This window comes from Trichoderma harzianum (genome assembly GCF_003025095.1).
Source record: "Trichoderma harzianum CBS 226.95 unplaced genomic scaffold M431scaffold_8, whole genome shotgun sequence".
Lineage (NCBI taxonomy): Eukaryota > Fungi > Ascomycota > Sordariomycetes > Hypocreales > Hypocreaceae > Trichoderma > Trichoderma harzianum.
Genome location: NW_020209256.1, coordinates 1383538 through 1397986, shown reverse-complemented (window position 1 = coordinate 1397986; position 14449 = coordinate 1383538). Strand labels below are relative to the sequence as shown.

The following is a 14449-nucleotide window of genomic DNA, read 5'->3' as shown; positions in this document are numbered from 1 at the left end:
GTCGCGTTCATTTGCCCTCTCAACGGCCGGGGACCTTTGGACCAAACACAACCAATCATACTCGTCTCCAACAGTTGGAGGCGTGACTCCAAATAAACTCCAAGGACGATGGCTTCAGCTTAGTAAACTATAAGATATCAGTCGAAATAAGAGAATCTTGTACAAACACATTATGATTTAAAATCAACGAGTATTATTAATGAACAAATTTTAATACTCTAATGAGATGATGAATAGTTTTTGTGACTCCTGAAGCGTATCGTATTGTAAAGATGGAGATATAAAGCACCAATGCGGTCACCTTTTCATCCACGTTCCATCTGGATTCAATTCAAAATAAAAGAAAATCTTTTGCTTTCTAATTTTCTCAATTGTGTTTACTGTCATGGCTGAGTCAAAGCTTTTCGAGCCTCTGAAGGTTGGCAATTCTATTCTTGATCATCGGATCGTAATGGCGCCTCTTACTCGGTTTCGTGCGGACGGCAACCGTGTCCAATTGCCCCAAGCCCTGGAATACTATTCACAGCGTGCTTCAGTTCCGGGCACTTTAATTATAACAGAGGCAACACTGATATCCGAAGCTCACAGTGGTTTCCCCAACGCCCCTGGGCTGTGGACGGATGCCCAGATTGAGAGTTGGAAGATTATCACTGATGCTGTGCACGATGGAAGATGCACTATCTTCTGCCAGCTCATTGCACCTGGCCGCGCCGCAGTTTTGAGTCCTTTAGCTGGAGGAGCTCGCCAACTCTTAAGCTCGAGTGCAACTCCAATGACAGAGGAAGAAGACGCCGATGTTCCCCAGGAGATGACCCCCGAGCAGATTGCATCTTGCATTTCTGATTTTGCGCAAGCGGCAAAAAATGCTATCCGAGCTGGATTTGATGGCATTGAGATCCATGGTGCAAACGGATACCTTATTGACCAATTCCTTCAAGACAATTGCAACAAGAGAAGCGATCGTTGGGGCGGCAGCATTGAGAATCGAGCAAGATTCGCACTCGAAATTACGTCTGCAATTGTGGAAGCAATTGGCGCAGAAAGAGTTGGATTTCGAATTAGTCCGTTCAGTCAGTTCCAAGGAATGAGAATGGCCGACCCAATTCCGCAATTTTCTTTCTTGCCGAGAATTTGAAGCGATATCGATTGGCATATCTGCACATTATCGAGTCGCGCGTTAATAATAACGTGGATATTGAATGTACGGATAGCATCAAATTCTTATTGGATATTTGGGGCAATACATCGCCGATATTTGTGGCCGGCGGCTATACTCCAAAGAATGCGCGTCAGGCCGTTGACGGAGAGTACAGGGATTACGACGTTGCCGTTGTTTTTGGTCGGCATTTCCTCGCCAACCCAGATCTCCCCTATAGAATAAAAGAAGGCCAGCCGTTGAACAAGTACGATCGCGCGAGTTTCTACACTCCGCTTCTTCCAGAAGGCTACATTGATTATCCATCCAGCCCAGGCTTCGTTCCTGGCAGGGCTCTCAGTGCTAGGGGCACTTCTCTGGCCTTGGCACAATAGAGATTTGAACCGGACTATACGGCAATTTCTTTTGGATATCAGGTAGTATTGAAAAGTCATGTATACTTCGCGGAAGAAACAGTTTACAAAATTAGGCAGGCTTTCTGAGAATGGTACACAAGAACAGAGATAGAAACATATCTTAAATTCGGTCGTCACTTATTGAGATCTTAGTCAACAAGAACAAATGACCAAATAGGGCTATTTAATTGCTTAGAGCAACTATGTGAATAATAAATATCTTCCTTTAGGAAGAATTACTATTATCAGCACAGGAAAAAGCAGAGCCAATTGTTCCATCGGCATACGCATTGATTATCTCTTGAATCACACCGTAGGTAGCTCCCACTGTCATGAAAGCACCGACGAGGATGAGAAAAGCATTCCATGTCCAAGCAGCTGTCTTCAAATATCCTCCTACTCTCCAATCGCGATGGTCATGTAACCAGAGGTAGGCTGGTAAAGATATTGCCAAAGGCGCAAAACATAAACTCCCTGCAAGGGCGAGTATGTAATTGAATATGGGGATTCCTGATGCGACAACAAAGCTGACGGCTGACACACCAGCAGTAATCGAAAACCAGGTAGCCCAGTGGATAACGCTGTTGAGCTGCAAATGGGGAGAATTTCTCAGCACGCGGACAAAGAGATATTTGGAACCAATATGAACATATAGGCAGGCGCTGACACAGAGCCCAATGATCCCCACGCCGTAAGTCACTTTCTTGATGACAGGCCCAGCACTGCCGAGCGATGGGGAGGCAATCCACTGTCCACACCACCGGTACATGACAAGAGAAAAGGCAAGGTAAGAAGTGGTGACAATGGTCATGGAGAGGTAGACAGCCTTTGGGTAATCTTTTGGCTTCTTCATCTCGGAAATGACTGGGAGGAAAGCAGACGTCGCGGCGCTGGAGCAGAAGATTGTCGCTGCCGCTGTGACGCCTGCAACAAAAGTAGGGGAGCCAATTGTATGAAATCCCAGGTCAAAGTCCCCGGTTTGTGGAGCAGCTGCCGGGCGATCAAGCCTTGTAACACCGATACTGTGGGATGTCATCAGCTTCCGTTGAGTCTGAAATGTTTGGGCGCATTATCGCCGTTTTGAACTTACACGACTATCAGGACAGCAACAAAGGCGGAACCAAATCCCAACCAGGCAAGCCAGGCCATCTTCTCAAATTTTCTGACACTTGCCAGTGCTGCCACGATGACAGTAGCAACGAAAGTAAACCACTGTGTACAGATTGCGTGGTCAGATAGAGCATTAAGGCCCTCAGACACACCCAAAATCCCAGAGGCTGCGCAAATGATGTAAGCCAGCAGAAACAAGATGCTCACAACCTCTCGTAGCAAAGGTCCGCCAACTAGATGTGCCATGTCCGCGATTGAGTGACAACGAGGGTGAGAGTTCCGAAAGTTGCCTTGAATGATGGCGCAATAGGTATTAAGCATCGTCCAAGCGACAACGTTGATTGCCCCAGGGAACGCACCCAAGACAAACATGCAAGACGGAATAGAAAGTACCCCCGTAGCGAATATGTCTGGGAAACGTACTGTCAGTAAAACTTTCCCGAGAGGGTTATGAAGAACGGAGAAAATGGTGACTCTTACATTTAAGGAAGATTACTGACGCATGAGGCCAACTTACGGTCCGAAAATCGACAGCGCCCTCTTCTCTCCTAAAAACTTCAAAACTGCTGCCATCGGCCTGTTTCGAGAAATCGGCGCCCTCCTCTTCGTTTCCAAGGGTCGTTTCAATCCGGTCAACCTCATAACTCGTCTCTGGTGCCTTGCCCATGGCTAACGTAATGGAAATACCGCAGTAGAATTGAAGAATCTTCACTCTGAGAGTCTAAGGAGTCTTGGTCTGCGAATTGGATCTGGGAGTTAAAAGCCAGGAGAGTGGATTACACCCAAATGTGTTCAAGGGCTAGTGTAAAAAGAAATCTAGCATTTGAAGATGAAGAGAATCTTTCCAGCAGCATAATTAGTCCTGGGGTTCTCCTGAATTATATCATCCATCATACTTGTATTCAACATAGATAACGATATCTACCAGTTAGACCCAGCATGAACCTGGGGTACTGTGGGCCGATTAGCATGAAGATCTAGGAGTCTCCACAGACTTCTGTGGTGAACGTTATCTGTTCAAACTAATCCAGGCCGTCTTCAGTTTTGTTATTTCCATTTAATTTCCTTCGCCTAATAATGTCCTATCGTTAGCATCAGCCATTCGTTGGATTGATAGCACTACTCCAATCCCGTTGGAGACCATAGAGAGCTTGGAGAGCATGGAGCTGTTGGAGTATGGAGACCAGCTGGTGGCGTTGTATTGATCACTAACCATAATACTGATAACCAGAAATATGTTGATATGCAAGGGGAATTTTATAGATATCGAACCTCTCCTCAGAGACACAATCAGCTAGCCTGCAGCTTTATTAAAAAGCTCAAGCCCTAACTAAACCTATAAGACGAGCTTACAGGCAAAGCTACTAACATAAGCCGGTTCATTATATACAGCTAGAAACAGAGGCATGCATTCTCAAGACTGCTTAATCAAGGCACTGAGAGTACCACTGATTCTGGGCCTTGCAGGTAGCTGGAGGTTGGCAAGTCGTGGGGCCAGTCCATCCAACCCCCCCACATTGGCCATAGAGAACTTGTGACCCGCCGCCGGATGGTGGTGATGATGAGGTCGCTGGCGGCGGGCTCGAACTGCTAGAAGGAGGCGGCGAACCGGAGCCAGGGTCGCCTAGACCAACAGGCGTGGTATCCGTCTCCTGCATATCGATGCAGAGACAGGTTTCCCAATCGGAAGTAGCTTGTCCTGGGCAGACGACAGGCTCGAAATCAACAACCACGTTATCTCCAAAGATTTCGTTCTGTGCCATAATATCGAAGTGGTAGCTGTAACCGTACTGGTTTGTACCGCCGACGGTCGGGCACCACTGCGCGTTTCCATTATTAGGACAGAGGTTTGTGACCATCACGATGATGCTCTGGCCAGCAACGCCACCTTTACCACACGTTGAGCAAGGCGCCTCTCCCGTAGAGGTCAATTGATAGCATTTGCCGCAGCCCGCACCACACCATGAGGCGCCGGCCGTATCGAAGAAAGCCTGGGATCCAGCAGCTGTATAGACTCCGTTGCCAATACCAAGCTACAGATTGAAATAATAAACGTTAAGATAAAGAATCATGGTTGAGAGAGGGCTAGTCTTACCTGCCAAGAGGCCGCGCCTCCAGAGCTCGAGCCACATCCGCAAGCACCCTCCTGTCCGTCGTAATAGCGCTAGGATTTCCAGTCAGCTACAATTCAGCAGGCCTTGAAACATATATACTTACCGTGGTTGTAGCCTTAAACGCGGAAGCAGCGCCCGCGATGCCAAGGGCGATCAAGAGGGGGGCTTTCATATTTACAGGTGTTGATGCCAGACTATGATGTAGAAGAAATGAAATCGATCACGCAATTAATTGCCTTGTACTGGTTAAATTACGAAGGACTCGCTAGAAGACCCTCCAGAGGATATATAAAGAGACTGATATCCGTGGCTACATGTAGAGTATTTACTTGTATAATGGTAGGGAAAGCAATGTAATTAACATACAAACAAATATTCCGGCTGTAATAGCTGTCTTCAATCCAGGCAAAGGTTGTTGTATTAGGCTAGCAGAGAGAATAGCAAATAAGTAACAGCCTAATTACGAAAAGCAACACTTGACTTCTACATTCAACAGGCTAATGAATATACAGGCTAATCATCATGCGAAATTATATTAGAGACTGAATTGAATAGGAAAGAGATATAAGAGGCTAAGTACTGGCTAAACTACTACGAGCCTGAGAAATAAGTATTCGAACATATCACCAGTCTTTTAGAATCGATAATAGCTGCAAAACCCGGTAGTGGTCACATTTAGATACTGAAAACCGGGTATCTATTGAATTTTGATGAACTATTGTATAGGTGACTGTCTTAACATGGATCCCGCTGGGGCCGGCATTGCAGCGCCAGCCGCCGGAGAGTTTCGCTTCTTGAAATCGTCAGAAATGTAACCCATGGTCACGAATTCCACTCCTTCATGCTTCATAAAATGTTCGATGAGTCTAAAAGCAATGTCAATGCATATACTAAAATGAACAGGATTTGGTAAGGCGTCCGCGTTACTCACCGTTCGTGCATCAAGATGACCTGCGGTCGGCCCGAGACATCAGGGTGGCAAGTAATTGGGAAAATAAACTCGTCGTACTCTCTGTAGCAATAATCAAAGGTGTCTCTCCAGATGTCCTCAACGTCTCGCGGATTTACATATCCGTGGCTGTTGGGCGCAGCTTTAATAAACATCATTGGTGGGAGGTCGTCAATATACCAATTGGCGGGGATCTCCACAAGCCCAGTTTCTTTGCCATTGACCAACGGCTTCATCCACTCATTTGGATGTTTCTTGTAGTCGATTTTGGTCCATGAATCTCCGGTTCGAAGATAGTACGCCTGACAGTCATGATGGCTGAGGCTGTGGTCATATTCAATTCCGTAATCTAACAGGAGCTGTGCTCCCTCGGCACTGGCTTCCCACCATGGCGCAACGCTACCCTTTGGCGGTTTGCCGCAAAATTCGGTGAGCTGTCTATAAGTCTTGTCGAGGATAACTCGTTGTTGATCCAGTGTCATGTCTGCTGGGTTCTCATGCGAGTAGCCGTGCAGGCCAATCTCATGACCAGCGTCTCGCACCGCCGCCATTTCTGTTGGAAACGAATCAAGAGTGTGACCCGGAATGAACCATGTTGCTTTGATGTTGTATTTGTCAAACATCTTCAACATACGCTGAGTTCCAACAGTGGCAGCGAAGATGCCTGCATAGAATACTTTAGCATATTTGCCTTTCAATCTGAAGGGCTATTCAAGTCTGGTCTTGCCTCGGCTGATGTCGCTTGTTGAGTTTTCGCCTCCATACGATCCCAACCATCCAGCAACGGCGTCAACGTCAACGCCCCAGCTCACCAGAACCCGCTTCTTTCCCATCTTCTGGAAGGCTTTCCAACGGACTTCAGTCAGTGTCGATTACAAGCGCAGTATAGGCTGGGTGAGCGAGCAGTATCCCCAACTACTCCACGCGCAATCGAGATACTAATAATAATATAGTCAAAGTTCACATGCGAGTTTGTCTGGAGTGTGAAACTGATCAGCGTTCTCCTCTCACGCAAGTGGAGGTTACCCTATCACAAACTACTCCAAAGATAACATGGACATGGAGTAGTCTTGGAGACAATTGCTTAGTTGACCCACATAATGGTTGGAGTAAGCTAGCCTCCAACCATGATGCCGATGGAGTAGATCGCTCATACATTCCACACTAAGGTTAAGATTCGCATTCTCAAAGTTAATTGCCCATTACAAATCAGAGGACAAGAAGACGATAGATCTACTCTGTAACGATGCGATTAGAAAGTTCTCTGCAATGATTCCACATCTCTATTTGGGGTGGCCTTTTGAGCCTCAAAGAACAGTTCTTGGGATAAAAAAGTATATAACTATAAAATACGTATAGTGAGATTATGGTGTCTTAGTCTTCGACACACGACTCCATATCGCGACTTGGCTTTGTCGGGTCTCTTGTACTACTACAGAAATAACAATCACCAATTATTATTTCATCTGTTCCACGTCAAAATGACAACTTGGGATGAATTATGGGAGCGAAACCGGTATTAAACTTGCTCCATATGTCTTATATGATAGAACATACTGACTAGATCTAGAGTGTACTCGGAGACGCATATTCCTAGACCCAACCTTCCAGACGTCAAACCATCTCCAATTATCATTTGTAAGTTATCTGGAAGCCGGTGAGTCTTCCAACTTAATAACTAACACGATCCATTATAGTTTGTTGCATTGACCTCCGCGTTCCTGTTCAAGAGTTTTTCCAGACTTCACCAGAAGGTGCGCAATTGTATGAACTGTCTTTTAGTTGCCTCTTTACTAATCCGTTTTATGTTCATAGATGCTTTTGTTATTTAGAAATTGTGGCGGACGCGTCAAGCCAAATCTCAATGATTTGATCTTTATGGAAGCAACTCAAGTAGGAGCGTTGCAAAATATTATTGTTATTCACCATACAGGTATTACTGAATGATGAGTTGGGGAAAAGATATGAGAAAATGCATTATCTCTAACGAGAGGATTAGATTGCGGCTTCACCTATCACACTGACAAAGGCCTCAAGGAAAAGTTAAATGTCAGACATCCGAACCTCGTTGCAGAGGTCGATTCACTGAGTTGGGATACTTTTGGTTCTAGCGATAGGTATGTTTACCACAACGGTAGTCACTGGCTGCACGTCCCCTCTCATACCTGAGGATTCTAGATCTAACGGAGTTTTAGGCTGGAAGAAAGTGTCCGGGAAGATTTGAGTCTTTTGAGAGAACAAAACTTCATTCGGCAGGAGCTTAAAGACAATGCCAAAGGCTATGTTTACGATATCAAGACTGGTACTCTTAAAGAAGTCGTCTAAGTGAATTGCTGGAATTTAGCGGTCAATGGGAATTGCCTCGGATCAGATATTTTTTAGAATGACATATTTATATGCACCTGTATATATAACTCTAGCGAATGAAGTACATTGCACTCTTCATCGGAATGATGTACAAACAGTTGACAGTTCCGGCGTTCAACATGCGATACGCGGCTCGCGAGATGAGGTATGACGGAAGTCTGCGGGAGTTCTTTTTGAAAGGAGACTAATGGCTAAAACCACCACCCGAAGAAATATTGAAGCGTTCCAAAAACTTGACAATCATTTCCTCTGTCTCGTTTCGGATGCTTCTTAGCTGTTCTGCGGTTTTTCGTCTCCTCATAACGGGGCTGTCTAGTTCAAATGGACTTATTTTATCCTGGAGCCAGTAAAGATCTGCGATATCTTCAAAATGAGGTATAGTCGCAAGTTTTGCAGCACCAGCTCGCACAAGCTCTTTATCCCAAGCCGCTGCCACGCCCCACTGGGTTTCTGAAGCGTCTGCATTCACAAAAGGCGTTGTGAAGCCAGAGAGCATCGCTTTGCGAAGGCTGAGATGGGCTCCGGTTTCAAACGGCCCTGGAAGCTTGCCACCTGATATATTACCAAAAGAAAACCCGAGAAATTCTTCTGCGGCCGTCGCCACGTAGGAGAAGTCAAAATCCAATAATGCAGTCATTTGAAGAGTGTTTGCATCAAACAGGGTGTTATTTGTTGCTATATCATGTCAAGTTAGAGGGCCTCAAAACAATCAAGGCTCAATTGGAAGAGGTTACTTACTAAAGTCTCCGTGAATAAGCACTCTCCGAACTTGTCCATAGTCCTTCAAAGTTTCGTCAAGTTGGTGATCTATGAATTTGTCAAGTTTTGCTCTTAACCCATTTTCTTCCCAGCCCACTATGACTGGGTTTTCATCGGCCTCCTGAAGCTTCATCTTAAAGATGGAACGAATAAAATCCTTGTAGGTTGCAGAAGGCTCTCCTTTAAAAAGAGACATTTGGCCGCTAGTTACGTTTCCGTGTTCATCAAACTTCAGCCCCCCGAACATTTCGACTGTCTTCGGGATGTCAAATTGCTGGAGCAAGGCCAGAATATCGGCCATTTGTCCAAGCACAATGGCTTTATCTTCCAGAGATAACGTCTCAAAGGTTTTTGCGGGTATGGTTCCAGGCATGTATTGCTGCATAGTGAAGGCTGGATCGCTATTTGTACCAGCCCAAGAATATACATCTGGAATAATGTGATTGTATTTTGTCTTCGCAAGTGCCTGTCGGGCTAGCGCCATGAATGCGACTTCATTTTCAACGCGATTGTTGTTATTCAGCCCAGTTCTTGGGTCCGAATTCGATAGTCGGACAAGGAGTGATGTTGAATGTGCTGGAAATGGAACGGTTCCCGGCTGGGCTTTATCAGACTCAGAGGATTTGATGTTTATGGGTCCAGTGATGGGCGATTCCAGAGTGACATGATAGATGAAATTATTGTACGGAAATGGACAATCCATTTCATATTCAATGGGATCGATGCTCTTTGCCTAAATTGAAGTTAGATGATGTTTCATAGCAAGAAGAATCAGTCCATACCTCTAGAGCATTCAATTGGAGAAGCGACTTGACAAAGTCAATACGTTGGTTATACTGTTCATGGTTCATTTCGCAAGCGCTCTAGCCAAGGCGAAGCCTGAAGTAGCGATTATGTAGCGTCGGTTGAGGCAGTGAATAGGTATGATGGTTACCAGAGACGGGTAAAGATTACCGAGATCAAAGGCCTTTATATATAGAGCACAGAAGAAGCATCAATCGTGTCAAAACGCTACAAAGGTTAAAACAAGGCATATAGAAACCAACAATAACTCGTACAGAATGCCCGATACGGTTTAGATGTACGTGCTAATATGTACACGTAGTTGCACAAAGATGAAAAGCCTGCGTTAATAGGTACCTGTCTGATAATGGTGTGTTAATCCACACCTGCCATCTGGGGTTGGATCCTTAGCTCCGCAGCGTTGGTATCATTTTATAGGACTGCCTGCTTGGCGATGTATATTCGCGTTGACTTATCAATCATCTTGATTGTCGTATTCAAGAGATGGAGCGATTTCAATCAAGTTGAGATACAATATATATGTGTGCATTATATAGCTCACGAGATACCCCATGCCGCAAAATGTGTTTGATGACTTCAAGCTGAAGATGAATCTTAAGCGCCGGGCCCGCCATAGCATGCAACAGCGTAAGATAAGGGCCGTACGACACAAAGCCTCGTTATCGGATCATACCGATCTTTTCATGAAGCCAATGCCGGAAAAAGCCCGTCAAAGTCGGGAAAAGCCCGCCGAACTAAGCCTGTATTTGAATTGGAGTTTCGTTATTAGTTAGTACACATTGGTGTAGCCTCTTGAGATTGCATCGAAGGTACCCTTTTCACGAATCAGTGCTCAACAGCGTGCATATGCTAGCGCTTAGCTGACCTGGTCGCTGTACAAACTTCTGTGTGATCCTAAAAACAGCGGAAGAAAAGAATACCAAAGCGTTGAATATGCACACACTTCATTCAAACTACCGCGCAATTTAAACCAATCACTCCTGTCTCATTTCCCTAGTTACTTAACTTTCTTTCAATACAGACGGAAATTGCCGACTAAGGCAATGCTTGCCTTATGGTACTAGATTCTTGGAGATAACAGGCATCATGACAGAAGAATTCATCCACTACTTATGAGTAAAGAAGGGAGTAACCAAGGCGGCAGAAGTCAAATGCAATAGATAATTAATGGGAGCGCGTGAGGTTCTATCTAGTCGAAGCATCCCCTCTGCCTCCTGTAAATCTTACATTTAGGTTAATCCCGCTATTTGGACAGTGCTTGTGACGTTTGCAGATGGTCTGGAAGATTTGGATTTCACCGCCTGGCCCTAGAATTGCTTCTTGGTCGCTGCTTCTTCTCATTTCACAATATAATACAATCTTTCCCCTTGCAAAAGTTCAACTTAATGAAAACCTGATTTGCGATATATCTCGCTTCAAACTTCCGCCCCGCGTCTCTAAAGACTAATAGATTCAACAACATCTTGGCTCATTTCATCCTCGTATGTATATAGAATCAATAGGGAAGTTAGCACATGATCGTTGTCTGAAGGAGTAGCCCCCAGAATGAATTTTCGCATACCTCGTGAGAGCTGCAGTGAAGCATACGGAGATTTTTGTGGGGTATAATATGAATTGCCCCGGTCTCAATATTTCTCAGCTCAATGAACTTTGACTCGAATGCAAATATCCAAGGATAGCTTAAAGCAAACCTTTGAGGTGATCCATTCCAGTCCAATCGCAACTGCGGTCGAGATCGCTTACCGTTGCGGTCAACGAAAAATGAGAAGTCAGTGTAATTAAGAAGGAATTCTTCATCGATTCGCTGTATATGAATAGGCCTAGGGCCATTCTGGAGAGCGAACTCGATGGAGGCATCTGTTTCGTCAAGAAGCGTCTGAGTTTCGAGCGTCTCTAATGAGACAACTTCAAACCCTTGACGGCTGGCGAAGCAAATTTTTGATTTCAAGAAGTGCACTGAAAATGTTTCTTTGGGGATGTAGAACTCTTTGGACAGTGTAAGGTCATTGTGGCCGCCATCTATAGATTCACCACTGGTTGCCGTATGACTTGCTTCAAATACCTTGATTGTACTTGACAATGAGCCTGACTTAACACACGACACCATGTGCTTTCCTACGCAGACTCCGACCTTGAAAAAGGTACATTTTTTCTGAAGTGTCTTCGGATTTTGTAGGATCGTAAAATCATTGGAATCCGGTTTCACGAGGGAATAAGATTGTAAAATATTATTCGACAATATCAGTAGGAGATTGTACTCTTCCAAAATATCGATCTGAGTAATCTTTTGGACGTCAAGCACTTTCTCGGGGACCGAATCATGCTTCTCGCGGTTGGAAAGATAGAGGCCGTTGTCTGTGCCATACAATATTTTCCGCCTGTGATCTACGAACGGCTGTTAATTGATTCACTCCAGGAATTAACATGAGGTCCAATCTTACCAAAAGATACAGCACAATTTATTTTTCTTGAGTCCTTGAAGAAATTGATAGAGACTATGTTGGGATTGAAGGATTCGGGATAAACTCGCAGACGCTCGCGAGCGGTGCCGATAAGCTCCACCAATTTCTCTTGATCCGCTTCAGAGGAGGCATACAGAGTCATCTGATAACCTGTTTTCCCCAAATGAAGAAAGGTTATGGGCCACGCTTCTTTGCTCACGGTATTCGCGCTGCTAGCCTTCATAAACCCAAGAAACGAGAATCGTCTAAGACAAGATGTGTGCGTATTCTCCTGTTGCGTTTTAGATAGCAATAGAAGTTCAAGAGGGATAGGCCGGCGGTAGATTTCAATCTTTTTGCTGCTTTGATTCCAGCTGATATTAGCGAATAATATAGCATGGTCAAACACTAATACGGTAATATTTGAGGTGTCAGTGAGAGACGCCTTCAATTCGCCCGTAAACAATAACTCTCGGCCATCTTCATCAAGCTTCAGATCTGCTGTTTCGCCCGTTTGAGATCGAACCAATTCGCGAATCGTTTCCAGATTGAGAGTTGGCCTTCTTTCCGCAGGTTCCTCAATGGGTTTTTGAATGCCGTCCTGAATCATGGTCAATTGGGTTGGAACATTCATGGGACAAATAAAAGTTGCCAATGATCAAAGAGAAGATAGACTGGACTATTATAATTTATCGCAGTGTCTCCCTATTTGAGTGTTGATAAGCAACTTCCCGCAGGTTTCAGAAAATATTATCCAAATTTCTGCCTGGAGTACGAAGTCGCGATCAGCACTAATCGCATTCTCGTAAAAAATTCCCACCCAACCAGCAGTAAAACTACACTTGTATATAGCAGCGCATGTCCTGCCTTGTTAAGTAGGAGACATTTGATTGGCTCTGAGTATCTCATAGGTACGGAGTACGAAGTGGCATAAGCAGCAGCAACTAATACGAGCTGATTCAGGAACACTGGCAATAAAACTGCCATGGTTGTCAGCTATGAGATGACGTTGACACAGTCTTGTGAGCGAGTAGTCGGAAGGGACAAAGGCGTTTAGACCCTTTACCCTTCTTTCAGTGTCTTGTATAGATTATTAGCCGCACTCTATTTAGAAAGGGGCTATCAACGATCGAGGCAATAGCCGCATTGCCGCAACAAAGCGGTTCCACATAACAGCCGAAGCTGATGTCGAACCTTAATTTGTGTAATAGATTGGCCAAAGTTGTGAGCACTCTCTTTAGCAAGGCTATGGGGATCGTTCAACATGGCTGAAGGTTGGAATTGGACTACACCACAGCCAAATATATTTACATGATACAGACTTTTTACATCAATGCCTTGTATTGACTCGTCGAGGAAATTGAGAGACATAGTGCGTGTTGAACAGCTCACATGCAAAAGCTTCCAGACGGTGTATTATCGGGACGAGAAACTCAATGTGCTATGGAGAAAAAAAAAGAGAGTCTAACAAGAATTCAGTACCCAAGCTCGATATTAAACCCAATGATGCAGTATAATATCATCAGTTATAACTTTTTGCGGACTGCGAATCGGTGTTGAAGCTCCCCAAATCCACTGGTCTACGGGATGCTGGCCTCCATCGGCTAAGCTAGAAAAGCCGTACTGGGAAGGGAGTGGCCTTGATGCGGTGAGATTAGCCCGACGGATAAATCTGGCATGCTCCTCACAGGGCGCAACTGGTTATCATGCTCTTGACGCATAGCAATATATGGAAATGCAAAATATTTTGCATCTCTGCAGCGGTCACCTACCAAACCATTACCAAACTCTTTGTCATGGCTTGGACCAGATTGGGCAAAATTGATGCGCGACAGAACCTCGAAAACGACACCATTAAAAATCACCCCATTTGCCATCACTTCTTCCTCCTCTGGCTCCCACCGCCCTACAGGAGTTTGTTTTATTTATGTATCTATTTTTCTTAACGGAAAAAATGGACGGTGCCCATGATAAGATTTTCCGGTCTAGAACCACCATCCATACTTCCTCTGGAATTGATAGGATAATTTAGGTGCGATAAGTATTGCACCTCTTCTTCTTTTTAGTTTGGCATCATCCAGTGGCGCAACACGTGAAGGGCGTATTGACGAGATTGCAACGTTAGCCATCTTAGACTCCGCATTCATGAAATGATAAATAGATATCCAAGGCCATGCTACAGTGCCAACCGCCAGTATAGCGGTTTATCGGAGATATGGAGGCAGCTTCAACATGTTTCCATCCATACGCCACTTGCAAACGCTGGATTCAAGACAAGCGCAAACTTAGGGGACCAGGCCAATCAGTGGACGCTGCATCGGTCCAGGGGTGGGTAAAAGCTCCCCTAGTTACGC

At 44.9% G+C, this 14449-nt stretch overlaps 7 protein-coding genes across 7 annotated transcripts; 2 read left to right on the top strand and 5 right to left on the bottom strand.

Moving 5' to 3' along the window:
* Nucleotides 1–385: 385 nt before the first annotated feature.
* M431DRAFT_496805 (hypothetical protein) lies at nucleotides 386–1530 on the top strand (the record flags this gene model as incomplete). Its single annotated transcript, XM_024917526.1, has 2 exons — nucleotides 386–1045; nucleotides 1129–1530. The coding sequence occupies 2 exons, from the start codon at nucleotides 386–388 to the stop codon at nucleotides 1528–1530; spliced, it is 1062 nt and encodes a 353-aa protein (XP_024773185.1).
* A 199-nt stretch (nucleotides 1531–1729) lies between these two features.
* M431DRAFT_119358 (hypothetical protein) lies at nucleotides 1730–3371 on the bottom strand. The gene is made up of 3 exons (XM_024912071.1): nucleotides 3142–3371; nucleotides 2642–3071; nucleotides 1730–2573 (listed from the first exon to the last, which is right to left on the bottom strand). Exons 1-3 carry the CDS (start codon nucleotides 3326–3328, stop codon nucleotides 1778–1780), a joined length of 1413 nt encoding a protein of 470 aa, XP_024773184.1. The 5' UTR covers nucleotides 3329–3371; the 3' UTR covers nucleotides 1730–1777.
* Nucleotides 3372–4085: 714 nt separating this feature from the next.
* On the bottom strand, nucleotides 4086–4947 carry M431DRAFT_89222 (carbohydrate-binding module family 1 protein; the record flags this gene model as incomplete). Its single annotated transcript, XM_024924002.1, has 3 exons — nucleotides 4086–4694; nucleotides 4757–4825; nucleotides 4879–4947. The coding sequence occupies 3 exons, from the start codon at nucleotides 4945–4947 to the stop codon at nucleotides 4086–4088; spliced, it is 747 nt and encodes a 248-aa protein (XP_024773183.1).
* A 480-nt stretch (nucleotides 4948–5427) lies between these two features.
* M431DRAFT_18043 (hypothetical protein) lies at nucleotides 5428–6723 on the bottom strand. The gene is made up of 3 exons (XM_024913121.1): nucleotides 6452–6723; nucleotides 5707–6388; nucleotides 5428–5641 (listed from the first exon to the last, which is right to left on the bottom strand). The coding sequence occupies exons 1-3, from the start codon at nucleotides 6555–6557 to the stop codon at nucleotides 5491–5493; spliced, it is 939 nt and encodes a 312-aa protein (XP_024773182.1). The 5' UTR covers nucleotides 6558–6723; the 3' UTR covers nucleotides 5428–5490.
* A 482-nt stretch (nucleotides 6724–7205) lies between these two features.
* Nucleotides 7206–8071, top strand: M431DRAFT_521637 (hypothetical protein; the record flags this gene model as incomplete). Its single annotated transcript, XM_024920476.1, has 6 exons — nucleotides 7206–7240; nucleotides 7295–7362; nucleotides 7422–7488; nucleotides 7557–7657; nucleotides 7724–7841; nucleotides 7920–8071. The coding sequence occupies 6 exons, from the start codon at nucleotides 7206–7208 to the stop codon at nucleotides 8047–8049; spliced, it is 519 nt and encodes a 172-aa protein (XP_024773181.1). The 3' UTR covers nucleotides 8050–8071.
* A 120-nt stretch (nucleotides 8072–8191) lies between these two features.
* On the bottom strand, nucleotides 8192–9701 carry M431DRAFT_119349 (hypothetical protein; the record flags this gene model as incomplete). The annotated part of the gene is made up of 3 exons (XM_024912070.1): nucleotides 8192–8766; nucleotides 8830–9583; nucleotides 9633–9701. 3 exons carry the CDS (start codon nucleotides 9699–9701, stop codon nucleotides 8276–8278), a joined length of 1314 nt encoding a protein of 437 aa, XP_024773180.1. The 3' UTR covers nucleotides 8192–8275.
* Nucleotides 9702–11090: 1389 nt separating this feature from the next.
* M431DRAFT_556779 (hypothetical protein) lies at nucleotides 11091–12705 on the bottom strand (the record flags this gene model as incomplete). Its single annotated transcript, XM_024921459.1, has 3 exons — nucleotides 11091–11132; nucleotides 11216–12039; nucleotides 12096–12705. The coding sequence occupies 3 exons, from the start codon at nucleotides 12703–12705 to the stop codon at nucleotides 11091–11093; spliced, it is 1476 nt and encodes a 491-aa protein (XP_024773179.1).
* Between the last annotated feature and the right edge of the window lie 1744 nt (nucleotides 12706–14449).